At 59.0% G+C, this 13,952-nt stretch overlaps 1 protein-coding gene across 9 annotated transcripts in view; it reads left to right on the top strand.

Annotated features, from left to right (window-relative positions):
• Positions 1-13,182, top strand: part of MARK2 (microtubule affinity regulating kinase 2) — a 56,468-nt gene extending 43,286 nt beyond the window's left edge. For 2 of the 9 annotated variants that reach the window (XM_049644030.1, XM_049644094.1), the window contains exons 4-19: positions 1,241-1,289; positions 1,616-1,681; positions 1,770-1,840; positions 2,051-2,107; positions 2,808-3,044; positions 4,055-4,174; positions 4,282-4,381; positions 4,459-4,571; positions 5,554-5,686; positions 5,962-6,140; positions 6,350-6,447; positions 7,469-7,630; positions 8,282-8,539; positions 9,589-9,615; positions 11,706-11,750; positions 12,403-13,182. In XM_049644030.1, coding sequence (XP_049499987.1) covers positions 1,241-1,289; positions 1,616-1,681; positions 1,770-1,840; positions 2,051-2,107; positions 2,808-3,044; positions 4,055-4,174; positions 4,282-4,381; positions 4,459-4,571; positions 5,554-5,686; positions 5,962-6,140; positions 6,350-6,447; positions 7,469-7,630; positions 8,282-8,539; positions 9,589-9,615; positions 11,706-11,750; positions 12,403-12,763 — 2,076 coding nt within the window. In that variant the 3' untranslated portion in view covers positions 12,764-13,182. The remainder of the gene's footprint in view (positions 1-1,240; positions 1,290-1,615; positions 1,682-1,769; positions 1,841-2,050; positions 2,108-2,807; positions 3,045-4,054; positions 4,175-4,281; positions 4,382-4,458; positions 4,572-5,553; positions 5,687-5,961; positions 6,141-6,349; positions 6,448-7,468; positions 7,631-8,281; positions 8,540-9,588; positions 9,616-11,705; positions 11,751-12,402) is intronic. The other 7 variants (XM_049644057.1, XM_049644035.1, XM_049644041.1 and 4 more) reach the window with 7 other exon arrangements.
• Positions 13,183-13,952: the final 770 nt, after the last annotated feature.

The following is a 13,952-nucleotide window of genomic DNA, read 5'->3' as shown; positions in this document are numbered from 1 at the left end:
TGATCCGGAGGAAGGACAACACTGAAGAATCTAGCCCCCTCAGGGTTCTCAGCTGAGCCCAGAAAACTCCATGTTCTCCCAGAGAATGTCCCTTCCAGGCCAAGTGGGTGCCCTCAGGGGAAGAGCCCAGGCAGCTGCCTCCAGCCCCATTTCAGTGTTGCTTACCACCCCTGAGGTGGTGTCCAGGACTTTTTGCCTCTCATCCAAGACAACTGCTGGACCAGGGAAGAAAGCAAGAGAAACCTGGGCTCTAACGTGAAGAGGGAGCCAAGTTCAGAATCAGATTCCTGAAGATTGGAAAGCCCGTCTCTTCCTTTTCAGCTCACAAAAGCTCTCGGACCTCCTTGAAGGGAAAACAAAAAACAAAAAAAAAAACGTGTTCACTTTATTCCATGAACTATATCCTGAATTATCTCCAGAGGTCCTGGAGAGACCTCTCCTCCCCTTCCCACCCCCCACCCCCCCAAAAAACAACAAAATGCAAACAACTACTTCTGCTCTTTGTGCAAACGGTGAGGCCTGGAAGTTACCAAGATCCCACCTCCAGTTCTCTGGCCCCCGCAGAGGGGATGGAGTTCGTTTCTGTCATCTTTCTTTATGGAAATACATGCTTTGGAGTCCCTGATTTTGTTTCACAAAGAGAGCGTGAGTGTGTGGAGGTGGGCTTGATTAAAATTGGCATCAGCTATATATAGGAGCGGCTTCTTCTGTCACCACCCCAGAGGCCCAGGAGAGAAGGGCCTGCCCACCAGTGCAGAGCCCTCTGACTTCTGTAAACCAGAAGACGGTGGGGACCCCCCTGCCAGCCCCCACCCCTTCACACAGACCAAGCTGGAGGCTGTTTTGTCACTGAACTTTAGCAGCAGCCCTGGTTCTGAATATTCATGTACACGGGCTCACGCTCCCTCCTCCGGAGGCACCCAGCCAAACCCGTCTGCTCTTTGGGGGCTGGATCTGGGGAGACTGCAACACAGGACACTTGGCCGCTTTAGCCAGATGCTGAACCCCAGGGTGCAAGTCCCTAGAGCCCAGCTTTCCTCCTGCCGACGCTTCTGCTCTCGTTCCCCTTCACCTACTTCTCAGCCATCAGGGACAGGCATGGGGGACCTGGACGGCTGCCCCATTTCTTTCCTTCGCCTGTTTTCTCTCTTGGGAAAAGAATTCAAGCAGTGGCTCCGTTTGGAGGGGACCTGAGGGGAGCAAGTGAAGCAAGCGTGACCCCTGGTATTTTATTTTCCAGCTATTCCGCGAAGTAAGAATAATGAAGGTTTTGAATCATCCCAACATAGGTGAGAACCAGATGCCGTTCCTTCCTTCCTTCCTTCCTCCTCCACAGCACGGCTCCACTTCCCAGCCTGTGTCCCTCCCCGAGGCAGCGCTTTCTGGAGTCGGGAGTCTTTGAGGATGCCTCTGGGGATGCCCAGCTCAAGATCCAGCCCTGCCCCTGGCACCCTGGGCTCTTCTTAGCAGTGTGGCTGCCACGAGAGGAGCTTGCCCTTGTGGCAGGGGCGGGGTGGGGGGACCTTTCATCCCCAGGATGCCCCTGTTCACGTTAGGGCTCAGCGTGTGGCCCCTCCTACTTCTCTGACTCACGGCTCGGCCCTTTCTGTTGCAGTTAAGTTATTTGAAGTGATCGAGACTGAAAAAACTCTCTACCTGGTCATGGAGTACGCTAGCGGAGGTAGGTGTGGAACCACCTCTTCCCACGGGCCCCCGTGTTCCCCGGCCCCGGTAAGCTCCGACCTAGACCCCACCCCTGTGTCTTGCAGGAGAGGTGTTTGATTACCTGGTGGCTCATGGCAGGATGAAAGAAAAAGAGGCTCGAGCCAAATTCCGCCAGGTGGGTGTGGCTCCCTGTGCGGAGTGTGGGCCCCACCTCTGCCCTTTGGGATTTGGCATACGAGGAGGAGCTGCCTGTCTCTAAGTGGCCTGTGGAGGGTCCTTCGGGCTTTGCTTATCTATGTGGCAGCTTGGAACTAGGTCACCGGAGCGCAGGTCCGCCATCCCGCCCTCGGGTGCCCCTCGCCTAACCCTTCTTCCTTCCTTCCAGATAGTGTCTGCTGTGCAGTACTGTCACCAGAAGTTTATTGTTCATAGAGACTTAAAGGTAAGACGTGCCCTCGTCCCCTGTCCCTGAGTCAGCTTTGGGTTGTTCACCCCCTGTCGATGGTGACCTAACCATCAGGCCCTGAGAGTTCAGGGAGACTCTAGCCTTTAATTTTTTGGAGATGATGAGGAAGCCCTTGGGGCCGCTTCCGCTGTAGGCCTTACGACCGGACTTAGAGGTCAGCCGGCCAGCGAACGGAGGGTCTCTGCCATCTCCTCGCTGGGCACGTCACCTTCCAGTGCTGCCGGGCGCGTCAGGAGAGCCGCGGGCTGCGCTGGCCCTTCCGGCCGCCGACCGAGGGAGGGACGTTGAGTGTCCCGCAGCTGCCCCCCAGCTGCTTTGCAGGCGCGCACCCACTCCGCTCTCTCCCTGAGACGGTAGAGTGTGGACTACCTCGCAGGCGCCTGGCCCCCCAGTCCTAGCAGACGTGACCGCGATTAACCTGAGCCCGACGTGGCGGAAGCCCGGCGACCCCCGCGCGCTCCCGTGGCCGCCCGTGTGAGGGGTGGCCCGCGCTGCCCTCCTCCGGGCCAGCCTCTTCACGCGGACCGAAGGCCTGCCCTGGAGTTGATGGAGAATGTTCTGAGACAGGGGACCACTTCCTGTTTGTGCTCCCGTCCCCCACAGCCCCTTCCTGTTCGATGCCTTCCCGTGGTCCGCTCGGTCCGAACATTTTCCATCTTCCCGTCTTCCCTCCCAGGCGGAAAACCTGCTCTTGGATGCTGATATGAACATCAAGATTGCAGACTTCGGCTTCAGCAACGAATTCACCTTTGGGAACAAGCTGGATACCTTCTGCGGCAGTCCCCCGTATGCTGCCCCAGAGCTCTTCCAGGGCAAAAAGTATGACGGACCCGAGGTGGATGTGTGGAGCCTGGGAGTTATCCTGTATACACTGGTCAGCGGGTCCCTGCCTTTTGATGGACAGAACCTCAAGGTGGAGTGAAGCACAGGCTTAGGTCTTAAATTAAATAAATAAAAAATAAATAAATTATAAAAAATTAAATTAAAAAAAATAGATAGAAAGATTTAATTTTTAAGTAATCTCTACGCTGAACGTGGGGCTCAAACTCAACCCCGAGATCAAGTCACGTGCTCCACCAACTGAGCCAGCCCCATGCCCCAGGCTTAGGTCATTTTTATTGCTTCTCCTTTCCATTCGCAGCCCCTTTGGTCTTACCCATGACCTCTGACCTTTGCCACCTCTACCCTTTTCCCAAGCCAGAGCTTCAGAGGAGGGCTGGGTAAAGGTATGGCAGGAGACACTGGGCCTTCCGCACACAGTGGAATGGCCTCAGTTCCTTCCTCTAGGGATGGGATAGATTATAGATTGTGTGTCCATTCACCCTTCCAAGGCACTTGGATGGCAGGCCTCAGGCTGGTCAAGCTAACGGGCACGGCGTATTTGACCTCAGTGCCTCTCTGGTGAGGTGCCTTGTCTCCGGCTCTCTGTCTCCTACCATGTTTCATGTGTATCTGCCTGGCCAAGTCTTAAGCTCTCAGAAGCCTGGATATTAGGTTTCTAACCTTGGTCTTGGGGTGATTTAAATTTCCCTCCTGCTGGGGCACCTGGCCAGCTCCATCGGTAGACCCAGGGTACTCTTGATCTCAGGGTCGTGAGTTTAGGCCCCAGGTTGGACATAGAGCTTACCTAAAAATAATAATAATAATGATAAATTTCTCGGGGTGCTTTTGTGGCTCAGTCGGTTAAGTTCTCCACTTTGGCTGAGACCATGATCTCGCAGTTGGTGGGTTTGAGCCCCACGTCGGGCTCTGTGCTGGCAGCTCAGGGCCTGGAGCCTGCTTCGGATTCTGTGTCTCCCTCTCTCTTTGCCCCTCCCCTGCTTGTGTTCTGTCTGTTTATCTCTATCTCTCTCTGTCTCTCAAAAAGAAATAAACATTAAAAAAACTAAAAAATAATAATAATAAATTTCTCTCCTACTATAGGAGCTACGGGAGCGGGTACTGAGGGGAAAATACCGCATTCCGTTCTACATGTCCACGGACTGTGAAAACCTGCTTAAGAAATTTCTCATTCTCAATCCCAGCAAGAGAGGCACTTTAGAGGTGAGCAGCCAGGAGCCCAGCTGACTGGAAAGTTCTGGGTTCCTTGGGACACCTCCAAGCTGAGTCTCTTTCCTCCTTGCCCTTAACGCTTCCCTTTGCTCCCCCAGCAAATCATGAAAGATCGATGGATGAATGTGGGTCACGAAGATGACGAATTAAAGCCTTATGTGGAGCCACTCCCTGACTACAAGGACCCCCGGCGGACAGGTGAGGATCTGCTGAGCCGTGAGGTTGAACTCCCTAGGACTCAGGACCAGCCTTAACTGTATGTCCCCCCTGTGCAGAATTGATGGTGTCCATGGGTTACACACGGGAAGAGATCCAGGACTCACTGGTGGGCCAGAGGTACAACGAGGTGATGGCCACCTATCTGCTCCTGGGCTACAAGAGCTCTGAGGTGTGTGCCCCCTGCTCTATTCCCTGCTGGCCAGCTTTGCTGTCACTGGCAACCCTGTGCTTCTAGCACCCGTTGAGGGCAGAAGCTCCTCTCTGAGTAGGTGTGCTCTCTGCTGACGAATTTTAAGCCTCAGCTCTGGTGGGTAAAGCTCTCTGGCCTTTGCTTTCACTGGTCTCTGTCAGTGAACGAATAGGAAGGCTGGTGGGGTCTGGGCCTGGGTTGGGTTTCCAGGCGGGTGAGTAGATCTGGCTCAGTCTGTGTTGGTTAGGCCAGGTTTAGGTCGGTCTGGCTGGATCAGTTCTTTGTCTGTTGAGAAATCTTCGTGTCTGTTTCCATGTGTTTGTGTCCCTCTGCATCTGGAAGTGTCTGTCTCCAGGTGTTTGGGTGTGTGGGTCTCTGTGCCTTTCTTATACGGGTCTTGAGTCTGTGTCGCTGGTGTCTGGCTGTCTCTATCTGTGCGCATGTATGTCCGTCCTCCCGTCTGTTCATCTGGAGGCTTCGTGTTTGTTCTTGTGCCCGTCTGGGTAACCGTGTCTGTGTGTGAGTCCCTGGGTGTGTGTGGGAGAGTGGTCTTGCACACCATCTGCGTGTCCCCACATGCACTCCTGGCCTCCCCGCCCTGCTCTTCTCCTGGAAGTGTAGGACTCCCTCTCTTGGTTCTCACCTTTGCCTGGTCAGGAACGATCTAGCTGGGAGCAGGAGGGTGTGGTTTCGGAGTCTGAATGTGTGTTCCCATGGGCACGTGTATCCCTCTCTGGGGTGGGGGTCTTCCGTGTGCTGGGGGCCGGGAGTCTTTGGCTCTGTGTGTCAGGAGCTGTGTCCGGGCCTGTGTGTCTCCAGGAGTGTTTAGATGCACCTGGCTCCTGCAGGAGTATGTCCCATGGGAGTCCGGGGAGGATTTGTGTCGGGCAAGGTGGTGTGTAAGTGGGTCCATCTGTGCGCATCTCCACATGATTTCTACCTCCTTTTTCTCTGCTTGCAGCTGGAGGGTGACACCATCACCTTGAAGCCCCGGCCTTCAGCTGATCTGACCAATAGCAATGCCCCTTCCCCCTCCCACAAGGTACAGCGTAGCGTCTCAGCCAACCCCAAGCAGCGGCGCTTCAGTGACCAGGGTGAGTGCTTTGGGGAGTTGCAGGTGGCGGACTCACCCCCTCCTGAAAGGACACAGGTTCCGGGGGCTTGGGATGACACTGCTGAGTTTCAGTCCCCCTTCAGCCACGTCTTAGTAGCATGGCCTTGGGCAAGTCACTTAACTTCGCTCAACTTCAAATGGGGTTTGCCAGGTTGCTGGCAGGCCTGAAGGAGAGCACCGCGCGTGCGTGCGCGCGTGCGCGCGTGTGACACTTAGTTGGCCCCTCGCCCTTATCCATCCCCTCTGACCCAGCAGCTGGTCCTGCCATTCCCACGTCCAATTCCTACTCTAAGAAGACTCAGAGTAATAACGCAGAAAATAAGCGGCCTGAGGACGACCGGGAGTCAGGGCGGAAGGCCAGCAGCACAGCCAAAGTGCCCGCCAGCCCCTTGCCCGGCCTGGAGAGGAAGAAGACCACCCCCACCCCTTCCACGGTGAGCGTCCCTCCTGCAGTGGGGCCCGCCCTCTCCAAGCAGCTCCCTCCAGCTGCCTCCCTGACCTTGCCTCCGGGGCCATGTTTGCTTGCTGTACAAAGCCTACCCCCAAGAGTTTGAAAAGCAGAATCCTTTCTTTCCCCGAAGCCAGTCCTGTGAACAGAGCACTTGGGTGTCTGTGATACAGCCCTGCCCTTTATGTCCCACAGAACAGCGTCCTCTCCACCAGCACAAACCGAAGCAGGAATTCCCCCCTTTTGGAGAGGGCCAGCCTTGGCCAGGCCTCCATCCAGAATGGCAAAGACAGGTGAGTGGACCCAGGCCCTGCCTACCATGCTCCCCCACAGCCATCTCACGGCGGTGACGTCTGTCAGCAACCCCCCTCCTGCTCCCTGGAGTTCCGTCCTGGCTCTGTCCAGTCCAGCTTGTCCACGCACCAGCCCTCCTCCCTGCCACTCTCCACCCCCCACCTCAAGTCTCCCATCCCCTGTGCTCCCGTGACTGCTCCTTGCAGCAGGCACACCGAGTGAGACTCCATGGTCATCTCGGCTGCATTCTTGCCTGATTTGGTGGGGTTTTTTTCTTTCCTTTTTTTTTTTTTTTTTTTTATTTTGTTTGTTTATTTATTTATTTATTTATTTATTTATTTAATTTAAGCAATGTTGGCACCCAGCGTGGGGCTCGAACTCACGGCCCTGAGATCCAGAGGTGCACGCTTTTGCGACTGAGCCAGCCAGGCACGCCCACCTTCGGGCTTCTTGACTGCAGCCAGGGCACAGCAACGGCGCTCCTCTAGGCCCCAGTGCCTGAGGCTTTGGTTTGGTGGCCCCAGCTCAGGGCAGAACCGAGAGATGCCCCACCTGAGGGGCATACGTGTTGAGGGTGACCCCGGCTGTGCCCGTGAGAACAGAGGTCCCCTAGCCTTGGCCGTCAGCATCTCTTGGTGTTTTACATTCTTGGCTCCTCCTCTTCCGAGCTTAATGAAAATTCCCCAACACCCTGCTCTTTCTGTCGACAAAACATCCTTGTTCTTAGAGTTCCTAGGGGACCAGTGCAACCCAGAGGCAGTTCCATCCCGTCGGCTTTTCTGCACTTTTGTTTTCCTCCCCCCGCGTTTTGGCCTCGCTTTCCTCACCCCCGGTGCTCCGCTTCCCAGCCCCGCTTTCCTGGTCTCTGACTTGAGTCCCATTGCTGCTCCCCAGACCTGACCTGCATCCTGCCGAGGCTCCCCGGCTCTGGCCCTTCCTGCCCTGCCCTTGCTTCCTAACCTGAGCCTCCTGCCCCCACCCACCCCTAACCCAGGCCTCTTCGCTGCTTTTGTCTCCTAGCCTAACCATGCCAGGGTCCCGGGCCTCCACGGCTTCTGCTTCCGCCGCAGTCTCTGCGGCCCGGCCCCGCCAGCACCAGAAATCCATGTCGGCCTCCGTGCACCCCAACAAGGCCACTGGGCTGCCCCCCACGGACAGTAACTGTGAGGTGCCGCGGCCCAGGCAAGTGTGCTGGGGCACCTGGCGCACCTGGTGCCCTCAGCCTGCCCCCTCCCGCCCCACCCCTCCCAACGAGTTCTCCCCGCTCCCCGGGGGTCCTGCTCTGTTCTTGGCATCTTAGCCACAAGCAATGGCTCTGTCCCCTGCAGTCAGGAAGTAGAGGGAACAAAAAAATAGCTTAATGCCCCTCTTTTCCTCCAGTTCTCCCTCTCAGAACAGATATGCAAGAAGCCGTCCCGAGGCTCCAGAAGGAAGCCTTTTTGTTCTGAGCCTTCCTGGACTTCCTTAGGACCCCAGGGACAGTCAGCATCAAAGGGATTCAATCCTTGAGGGTTGGTCGACATTGTCCCCTTGAGGCTCCAGTGTGCCTAGCTCCCAAGGAGCCTCTTCTGTCCGGCCTGTTCTGCTCTCCACACACGTATCCTCCCTTGCCTCCCTCCCTCCCCCAAACCATCTCCTCCCACCTCCACCCAGATGTCCTCCTTTCTGGTGTCCTCAGTGGTCACACCCCTTCCTTCTGTGTCCTCCGTGATGGCTGCCTCTGCCCCAGCGTCCCCCTCCCCTGTTCCCACCCCAGGATGCTACAAGTGCTCGGTGGTGATGACGTTCTTGTACGCTGATGCATTTCCCCCACCCCCACCTCTCTTCCCACAGCACGGCCCCCCAGCGTGTCCCTGTCGCCTCCCCCTCCGCCCACAACATCAGCAGCAGTGGTGGAGCCCCAGACCGAACTAATTTCCCCCGGGGCGTGTCCAGTCGAAGCACCTTCCACGCTGGGCAGCTCCGGCAGGTGCGGGACCAGCAGAATTTGCCCTACGGTGTGACCCCAGCGTCTCCCTCTGGCAACAGCCAGGGCCGGCGGGGGGCCTCGGGGAGCATCTTTAGCAAATTCACTTCCAAGTTTGTACGCAGGTGAGTCGGGGGCTTAGGGTGGCAGAGAGAATGAGGCCAGGTCTTCCTACCTGCCTGGGAGTGGGGGTGGGGACTCGGCACTAAGCTTGGGTCCTGGGGTTAGAAGAGGCCTTAAGGAAAGCCTAAGAAGTTGGGTCTTTGTCAGCACCTCATGATCCCAGACCCGTCCATCCTTCTCAGGCTCTCCCCAACTCCTATACACACCCCTCGTTCTCTGGCCCCAAGAGCAGATGGCCAATGCCGCCTCCTCTCTAGGAGAGTGTGAACTCAGATGCTAAAATAAAAGCCCCCCTCTTCTCTCCTGGGTTCCCATGGAAACTTATATTTGGTGACGCAGCTGCAAAGTCATGAGGCCTGAGCCAGGCTGGGCCGGCAAGGAGAGTGTTTCCGGGTCCTTCGTCTCGCCCCCTCTGACCTCCTTTCCCCCACTCAGCTGGTTAAGTTTGCACCCTCTGCCCCAGCCTCGTCTTTCTGCCCCGGGCTCACCAGGAAGAAGGCCAGAAGTGAAGTAGCTGGTGGGGGCCTGGTGGCCTCCTCCCTCGCAGCCCACTGTGCTGAGGCTTTCCTGAGCAGCAAGGGTGGGAGGCGGGGGGAGTTCTCTTCATGAGGTCTCTCACCTGGTCCCCAGGTCCCCAGCTGCCCCAGAGAGACAGCTGTGATGCTTACGGTGCAGCCAGCAATCCTGCCCGGCAGGACGCTATCTGCTATCTGTCTCCATCCCTCCGTTTGCCCTCCCACCTCAGGGTAGCTCCAGAAGCAGCAGCAGGCTTGGGGAGAGCAGGCTTGCTGCCCTTCCTGGTGCACTTCAGTCAGCTCAGCTGGAGCAGCCAGGAACCGTGCCCCTTTCCAGCCCTGGAATGCAGGGCGGCGGGGCGGGACGGGGGCAGGTCCCAGTGTCTAGGACTCTCGTCTCGCTGAGCGGCTCTTCCACAAATGGGGTGACCGTTGAACCTGTAAAGCCCACTCCCCACCTGCTTATCCACATACTGTCTTGTTGTTTTTTTTTTTATTTCTTTTTTTATTTTGTCTTTTTTTGTTTGTTTTTTTAGAAATCTGTCTTTCAGGTTTGCCAGAAGGTAGGCGTTCAGCCCGCTGTGTGTGTGTGTGTGTGTGTGTGTGTGTGTGTGTGTGTGTGTCTGCGTCCCGTGTCCTGCCTCCGTCATTAACTCCCCTTTTCTGGCTCTTGCTCCCTCTTCCGTCTGCTAACCACGTCTGTGTGGCCCTCTCTCTGCCATCTTAAAGGGATGAAGACCGCCTCTGACTGGGTGGCCGCTCGGGGCAGATGGCTTTGCAAATGAGGAGCCTGTCCACAGGCAAGGGGGATCTTCTCAGGGAATTCTCCCTTTAAGATTGTCTCCTCATCCCCACCCCAGGTTTGGGTTTCGGTCGCAAGCATTGGGTTCCTTTCCTGGCCCTTCCCCCTGTCTGTGCATGCGCTGTGAAGAAGCTCCACGACGGTTGCAAGTGCATCTGGGATGGTGCCTCATTCTGGGTCTCCTGGTCTTTCCCCTTCTCTGGTCCCCTGAACTTCAGGGCTGTGTGACCTCTTGCCCCCGTCCTGTGGATAGCAGGACTTCGGAAGTACTACAGGGACGCCGGCGTCCTAAGGCTCCAGCGTGATGCTTCCAGGCCCAAGGAGCCTTTGCCTCACGAGTGGGCACGGCACCCCCTTCTGGCAGCTCCTGTTAGAACTAGCCCCCCACCCCACCACCACCCAGCACACCTCCTGCCTCCAGCAGGACGTATCTGGACGAATCAGGCCACCTGTCTTCTGGGCTGTGTTCTCCGGATGAGGACAATGGCTTCCAGAGAGCCGGGGGCCGGGATGTTCTGGGGCGGGAGCCACCTACCCCATAGTCCTGGCAAAACAGTGGGAGATCCCGCCCCCTCCCTCAGACATCTCCCTTCCTAGACTGGATCCTGGCTGGGCCACCACCCTCTGGCCCCGTCCTCATCCTCTATGGAGGCCTGGGTGGGCCAGATACCCAACTGAAGACCCAAGGGCCGGGTCGGGAGCACTGGTTCCCCAAGGCTGTCGGCCCAGGCCCCGTGCTGGGGCTAGGACACTGGCAGGCACGTTGGTGACCCAACTGACTAATGCCAAGACGGGGTCTTTAGGCTTTCCCCTTTCCACCCACTGCTCCCCACCCAGCTCTTCACTGCATGGCTAGCTGTTGACTCACAGGCCCCGGTGACAGGGCGCCTCCACCCACGGGGCAGGAACCAGGTGGGGCTGGGGAGAGCAGCAGGCTCCTTCCCCTGCACAGCCCGGGCTCCCCGCTCGCAGCGCGCTGGTGTGCATTCGTGTGTCTGTTGTGTCTTCGTGTTCCTTTTCCGTGTGCCGCTGCCGCTCTCTCTCATCCTCCTCACATCCCTGCCCGCCTCTGCAGTCCCCAGTGTCCCGGCTCCAGGCACCCATCTTCCCGCCAGGAGCTGGAGAAGCCGCTCAGCGGGGCCAGACCTCTTCCCCACCCACCCTCCCGAGGTGCTGGCCCTGCCCTGCCCTCTCTTCCTCCGTTCTGTACAAGCAGATGGCCTGGCAGCCTGGCAGGCAGGGGAGTCATAAAAGAATGGGGGAGGCGGGCTTGTCCACGGCCTGCCTCGGGCCCTTCTCCCCCTCCCCTTCCCCAGGCACCCATCCCCAGGCAGTTCCAGCTCTTGGCTCTTTGAGCCTCCCGGGAGAGGCTTCTGTCTACCCTCCCGCCCCCCCCCTCCCCCCAGCCCGGCCCCTTCCCTTCGGGAGGACCAGGGCTCTGGGGCCTGGGTATGCTGATGTTGAAGACCCGTTCACAGCGTGAGGCCCTGGCTGTGGGCTGGCGGGGGAGCTGCCTCATGCTGTGGCTTGTGCCCCATGCGTGTGTCTGCACATCCACACCCCCCTCCCTCCCTGGAGCAGAGGCTCCTTCTCCCCAGCACAGAGCTCTGGGAGCGTGGGGGGGCACAGGCCCCATGTGCCGGGCTCCCTGCTGGAAAGGGACAGGCGAGCCGCCAGTGTGAGGTGCTGCAGAGCCGTGTTGGCCTGCCAGGTGACGGGCGAGTGGCCTTCGGGCTCGGGTCCCGCTCACCCACCAGTGGCGCCTCACCAGACCCACCCTCGCCTGGGTCTGCGGCGGCGGAAGGAGCGAGAGGTCCCAGCACTAAACTCTCCCTCGCTCTGTTTTTTGAGGAACCTGAATGAACCTGAAAGCAAAGACCGAGTGGAGACGCTCAGGTGAGAGGGCCGGAGCCAGCACCGGCCCTGCCCGGGCCACCGGGCTTGCCACGAGCCTCCTGCTCCTGTCTTCCTTCTGCCACCTGGCTCTTCCTCCAGCGGTTCTGCCCGGTCCCCACCCTCTTGGGACCTCCCTTTCCTCAGAGAATCCCCACACCCCAGCTGATGTATTCTGGAAGCAGGACCCCTAGGCTGGGCGGCTGGGGCTACAGATTCCTCCCCACCGCCCGGCTCACCTTTGTGGCCAGCCGCTACTCTCTGTCCACAGTCTGCGAACCGCTCAGGGCTGTTGAGCACGTGCTCCCCTTTTTTCCCCTGACCCTCCCCTCTTCCGAGAAAAGCATGGAACTGGCGCCCTCCCGTCCCCTGCCGGGGCCTGGCTTCTCCTCACCTTCTCCGCCCTCCCTGAGAGAGAGATGCAGGTGGCAAAACCGCCCACCCCTCTCACCCTCCCCCTGCTTCCCCCCCCCCCCCCCGCACCAGGTCTGCCGCTCCCTCTTCCAGCATTGTCATTGTCGCCTCCGGGCCACCCTCCCGCTCTCCTGTCTGGTCTCCGGGCCCGTCTGCCAGGGTGGCTCTCCCGTGGGTGGGGTGCCTCGGCCAGGGCCTGACACCCCACCCCACCCCACCCCCGCCTCTGCCCTCTCCGCAGACCTCACGTGGTGGGCGGCGGAGGCACTGACAAAGAAAAGGAGGAGTTTCGGGAGGCCAAGCCGCGCTCGCTACGCTTCACGTGGAGTATGAAGACCACGAGCTCCATGGAGCCCAATGAGATGATGCGGGAGATCCGCAAGGTGCTGGACGCAAACAGCTGCCAGAGCGAGCTGCACGAGAAGTACATGCTGCTGTGCATGCACGGCACGCCGGGCCACGAGAACTTCGTGCAGTGGGAGATGGAGGTGTGCAAACTGCCGCGGCTGTCTCTCAACGGCGTGCGATTTAAGCGGATATCGGGCACCTCCATGGCCTTCAAAAACATTGCCTCCAAAATAGCCAACGAGCTCAAGCTTTAACAGGCTGCCGGGAGTGGGGGGCGACGGAGGCGGGCCAGCCGGACGTAGCTGCTGGGGCTGGGCTCCGACCCACCTGGGCGAGACTGCAGAGATGGATTGGTCTGTCTCCCCCTGCTGGCGCTTCTCCCCTCCCGCCCTCCTCGATTGGGTTTTTTTTTTTTCTTCTTCCATGTTTGGGGGGGACGGGAGACGGTTCTTGCCCCCCAACACTTGCCCCTGCCCAGAAAGTCCCCCCCTTCCCCCCTCTCCCCCACAGGAGGCCAAGGAAGGGGGGGGAGGGCTGGGGGGGCGGGGCTCCCCCTCGGTACTGCGGTTGCACAGAGTATTTCGCCTAAACCAAGAAATTTTTTATTACCAAAAAGAAAAAAGAAAAAAAAAAAAATCCCAGCGGCCACCTTTCCTCCCCGCCCCATCGGGACAGTTGAGACTGGATCTGTGGGGTTTCCCGGGAGGGTGGCTCAGGGCTGGAACACTCTCAGGCAAGAGTGGTGGAGCTCCCCGTCAGGCCCTCCGCCAGGCCCACTTTGGGCTTCTCCCCTCTCCTTCCCTCCTTCCCCTCCAAGCAAACCACCAGAGGTGGCCTTCCCCTGACCTCGGGCCCCAGGGCTGGAGGCCCGGATGGCCGGGCCGGGGACCGGGGGGCTGGGGGCGGGGCGCTGCGCAGCCCTGAAGTTGGGGGGTGGGGGGCGGCGGCAGCTCCGGGCTGGCAGGCGCGGCCCCGGGGCCCGGCCCCCTCCACACTGTATCCTCTGCCCCTCCTTCCCCAGAGCCGGGCATTTCCTTCCACAAGCTGCTGTGGGGACTTTTGTTCCCCTCCTCAAAAGTCTGTGCCATCTTCTCCCACCCCTCCTGGGTAGAAGGCGGGGCTGACCCCGGGGCCGGGAGAGGGGAGGGGACTGCAGGGCAGATGGGCTCCTCGGCTCCCAGGGGGCCGCCTGGGCTGCTAGTCTCCGGAACAGGGATGCTGGGCACTCTCCACCAGGGGAGAGCCTTTGTCTGAAAGCACAGCCCCTCGCCGTTCCTCTCCCCTGCCCCTTCATTGGCATTAATCTGGGCACCAGCTAGTTCCATAGCAGTGACTCCCCCTCACCACTCATCTCGGCCTTGCCTTTTCTTCCTGACACTGTCGCCCCTCCTCTCAGGAGACACTGCCCAGGGCCTCCACGGGCCCGCTGGCTGGAGGCTGGAT

The sequence above is a fragment of the Panthera uncia genome, chromosome D1, assembly GCF_023721935.1.
Source record: "Panthera uncia isolate 11264 chromosome D1, Puncia_PCG_1.0, whole genome shotgun sequence".
Lineage (NCBI taxonomy): Eukaryota > Metazoa > Chordata > Mammalia > Carnivora > Felidae > Panthera > Panthera uncia.
The sequence above is the reverse complement of the archived record's forward strand: the minus strand, read 5'-3'. Positions and strand labels throughout refer to the sequence as shown.